Consider the following 5,000-nt stretch of genomic DNA (forward strand, 5'->3'; position numbering starts at 1 on the left):
TATGACTAAAACCAATTAAATATCTGGCATCAATCTGACACAAGGTAAAAAAAATAAAAAAAAAGTATATTGTTTTTTTCTATATTAGTTATATTTACAGTAATGAATTACCCCCTTGAAAAAAATCTACATTTTATTTTATTTATTTTGTTATTAATTTTGCATTTATTTATAACTAAAACCGATTAAATATCTGACATCAAGGGAAAAAAAAACTAGTTAATTTTTTATGTTAGTTATATTTACAGTAATCAACCCCCCCCCCCAAAAAAAACCAAACATTTTATTTGATTTGTTTTATTTTTTTTTTGCAATTATATATGACTAAAACAGATTAAATATCTGACATCAAGGTTAAAAAAAAAAGTATATTTATTTTTTCTATCGATTTATAGTAATGAAATACCCCCCCTAAAAATAATTTACATTTTATTTTAATTTGTTTGTTTTTTGCATTTGTTAATGACTAAAACCAATTAAATATCTGGCATCAATCTGACACAAGGTAAAAAATATATATATATATATTGTTTTTTTCTATATTAGTTATATTTACAGTAATGAAATACCCCCCTCAAAAAAAAAATCTACATTTTATTTTATTTATTTCGTTATTATTTTTGCATTTATTTTTGACCAAAACAGATATCTGACATCAAGGTTAAAAAAAGTATATATATATATATATATATATATTTTTCTATATTAGTTATATTTACAGCAATGGAATACCCCCCTCCAAAAAATCTACATTTTATTTGATTCATTTTGTTATTAACTTTGCTTTTATTTATGACCAAAACAGATTAAATATCTGACATCAAGGTTAAAAAAAAGAATAACGGTGTATATATATATATATATATATATATATATATATTTATTTTTTCTACATTAGTTATATTTACAGTAATGAAATACTCCCCCTCAAAAAAATCAAAATTTTATTTCATTCATTTTGTTATTATTTTTTTCATTTATTTATGACTAAAATTGATTAAATATCTGACATCAAGGTACAAAAAAGGTATATACATTGTCACTATATTAGTTATATTTACAGTATTAAAATACCCCCTGATCCCCAAAAAATCTACATTTTATTTGTTCATTTTCTATTATTATTTTTGCATTTATTTTTTACTAAAACTGATTAAATATCTGACATCAAGGTACAAAAAAAAGTATATATTTTTCTACGATATTAGTTATATTTATAGTAATGAAATGCCCCCCCTCAAAAATAAATCTATATTTTATTAATTTATTTATTTTTGCATTTATTTTTGACTAAAACTGATTAGATATCTGACATCAAGGTACAAAAAAGTATATATTTTTCTACTACATTACTTATATTTACAGTAATGAAATACCCCGCCTTAAAAAAAATCTGTATTTTATGTTGTTGTTTTTTTTTTCATTTATTTATGACTAAAACTGATTAAATATCTGACATCAAGGTACAAAAAAAAGTATATATATTTTTATTATATTAGTTATGTTTATAGTAATGAAATACCCCTCCCCCTCAAAACAAATCTGTTTTTTATTTATTTTTGACTAAAACTGATTAAATATCTGACATCAAGGTAAAACAAAAAAGTATATATGCATATTTTTTTCTATAGTAGCTATATTTACAGCAATGGAATACCCCCCTCCCAAAAAATCTACATTTTATTTGATTCATTTTGTTATTAACTTTGCTTTTATTTATGACCAAAACAGATTAAATATCTGACATCAAGGTTAAAAAGAAGAATACCGGTGTATATATATATATATATTTTTTTCTACATTAGTTATATTTACAGTAATGAAATACTCCCCCTCAAAAAATCAACATTTTATTTCATTCATTTTGTTATTATTTTTTCAGTTATTTATGACTAAAATGGATTAAATATCTGACATGAAGGTCACTATACTAGTTATATTTACAGTATTAAAATACCCCCTGACCCCCCAAAAATCTACATTTTATTTGTTCATTTTCTACTATTATTTTTGCATTTATTTTATATATATATATATATATATATATATATATATATATATATATATATATATATATATATATATATATATATATATATATACATACATTGTCTTTATAATCCGTTTTGTCATTTAACATCAATTAACATTGTCACGATATCGATGGGAAAATTCAATTTTAGACAATATGATTTGCCTGAGCGGCTAGGAGACACCGAGAGTAACAAGCGGTAGAAAATGGATTACAAAGGAAAGATTAAAAAAATAAAAAAATAAAAATAATAACTTGGGACTTCCTGTGGGCTGAATTCGGCCCGCAGGCCATAGTTTGGGGACCCCTGGTATATACCATCAACCTTCCGGGGACCATCTCGTCATAAAAATGGGAGCCATTACCTCCCTGCTTGGCACTCAGCATCAAGGGTTGGAATTGGGGGTTAAATCACCAAAAATGATTCCTGGGCGCGGCCACCTCTGCTGCTCACTACTCCCCTCACCTCCAAGGGGGGTGATCAAGGGTGATGGGTCAAATGCAGAGAATACTTTCGCCACACCTAGTGTGTGTGTGACAATCATTGGTACTTTAACTTTAACTTTTATCAAAAACAAACAAGATCCCACTAATTTAGAATTTAGTGTGTTATATTTTTCGTGCATTTATTTCTGCTTTATTTGTCTGACACACCTGAAAGTCCGCTCTGTGCCTGGTACAAATAAGGTTGGGGACCTCTCCCTGCCTTAAAGACCAGACAAAATCCCAAACGGTTCATTGGTCAGCATGTATCTGTCTTTAAAGTCATCCATTTGCAGGTTTTAGTCCATTTTGCAAGAATGCTTGCATAAAGTGACACTGATGCCTTATTGTGTCATGACATTGGAATGCATGCTTCACATTATCTTCACGTTTGCCCTCCAGCTGAGTTCTGCACTGATCTGATGAGCGAGCTGGAATCCAACCCTGCCACCAGGATCGTGTGGCACTCACTGAAGCCCATGTTGATGGGCAAGATCCTCTACGCCCCCGACTCACCGGCCGTCAGAACCATCATAAGAAATGTAAGTTGCTAATACAAGAACATCAGAGTAGGCGCGCTTGCAAGGAACAATTCAGATTCAGAAGTACTTTATTAATCCCCAAGGGGAAATTGAGATTTTCAGCACAATCCCATTCAAGAGCAGACAAACATTACAGGGAGACAGAACAGGATCGCTGACAGGTATGCCAACTTCCGGCGCACCTTACAAAAAATGGTGAGAAACAGGTAAAAAAAATATCCAGTCAAATGCTGGACTCCAGGGAGGGGGTCCAGACTGAGGCCAAGGGAAAAAAAACTCATAGCCATAGCACACATAAACATGTTACATAGAATCAACAAAACTTGCAACAGAGGGGAGGAAATGGGAGCCATCCATCGCCCCTAAGGGATTCAAGCGTCAATCAGAATCAGAATCAGAAATAGTTTACTAATCCCCGAGAGGAAATTTTAATTTTCAGCACAATCCCATTCAAGAGCAGACAAACATTACAGGGAGACAGAACAGGATCGCTGACAGGTCTGCCAACTTCCAGCGCCCCTTATAAAAAATGGTGAGAAACAGGTAAAAAAAAGTATTCAGTCAAATTCTGGACTCCAGGGAGGGGGTCCAGACTGAGGCCAAGGAAAAAAAACTCATAGCCATAGCACACATAAACATGTTACATAGAATCAACAAAACTTGCAACAGAGGGGAGTGAGTGGGGGCTACGGAGGCCGGTTGTTGCTGCATAAGCGCTACTCAGCCATCCATCGCTCCTAAGGGATTCAAGCGTCAATCAGAATCAGAATCAGAAATAGTTTACTAATCCCCGAGAGGAAATTTTAATTTTCAGCACAATCCCATTCAAGAGCAGACAAACATTACAGGGAGACAGAACAGGATCGCTGACAGGTCTGCCAACTTCCAGCGCCCCTTATAAAAAATGGTGAGAAACAGGTAAAAAAAGTATTCAGTCAAATTCTGGACTCCAGGGAGGGGGTCCGGACTGAGGCCAAGGGAAAAAAACTCATAGCCATAGCACACATAAACATGTTACATAGAATCAACAAAACTTGCAACAGAGGGGAGGAAATGGGAGCCATCCATCGCCCCTAAGGGATTCAAGCGTCAATCAGAATCAGAATCAGAAATACTTTATTAGTTCCCGAGGGGAAATTAAGATTTTCAGCACAATCCCATTCAAGAGCAGACAAACATTACAGGGAGACAGAACAGGATCACACAATCCCATTCAAGAGCAGACAAACATTACAGGGAGACAGAACAGGATCACACAATCCCATTCAAGAGCAGACAAACATTACAGGGAGACAGAACAGGATCACACAATCCCATTCAAGAGCAGACAAACATTACAGGGAGACAGAACAGGATCACACAATCCCATTCAAGAGCAGACAAACATTACAGGGAGACAGAACAGGATCACGCAATCCCATTCAAGAGCAGACAAACATTACAGGGAGACAGAACAGGATCACACAATCCCATTCAAGAGCAGACAAACATTACAGGGAGACAGAACAGGATCACTGACGGGTCTGCCAACTTCCGGCGCCCCTTACAAAAAATGGTGAGAAACAGGTAATAAAAATATTCAGTCAAATGCTGGACTCCAGGGAGGGGGTCCAGACTGAGGCCAAGGAAAAAAACTCATAGCCATAGCACACATAAACATGTTACATAGAATCAACAAAACTTGCAACAGAGGAGAGGGAGTGGGGGCTACGGAGGCCGTTTGCCGCTGTATAAGCGCTAGTCAGCCGTCCATCGCTCCTAAGGGATTCAAGCGTCAATCAGAATCAGAAATACTTTAATAATCCCGAGGAGAAATTAAGATTTTCAGCACAATCCCATTCAAGGGCAAACAAACATTACAGGGAGACAGAACAGGATCACACAATCCCATTCAAGAGCAGACAAACATTACAGGGAGACAAAACAGGATCACACAATCCCAT

At 34.4% G+C, this 5,000-nt stretch overlaps 1 protein-coding gene across 2 annotated transcripts in view; it reads left to right on the forward strand.

Moving 5' to 3' along the window:
• Nucleotides 1-5,000, forward strand: part of LOC133609869 (retinal-specific phospholipid-transporting ATPase ABCA4-like) — a 600,088-nt gene that overhangs the window by 68,664 nt on the left and 526,424 nt on the right. For both annotated transcript variants that reach the window (XR_012050540.1, XM_061965894.2), the window contains exon 10: nt 2,918-3,057. Coding sequence is in view for 1 of the 2 variants with exons in the window: in XM_061965894.2 (XP_061821878.2) it covers nt 2,918-3,057 (140 nt within the window). In the remaining variant the exon portion in view is untranslated. The remainder of the gene's footprint in view (nt 1-2,917; nt 3,058-5,000) is intronic.

The sequence above is a fragment of the Nerophis lumbriciformis genome, linkage group LG07 (genome assembly GCF_033978685.3).
Source record: "Nerophis lumbriciformis linkage group LG07, RoL_Nlum_v2.1, whole genome shotgun sequence".
Lineage (NCBI taxonomy): Eukaryota > Metazoa > Chordata > Actinopteri > Syngnathiformes > Syngnathidae > Nerophis > Nerophis lumbriciformis.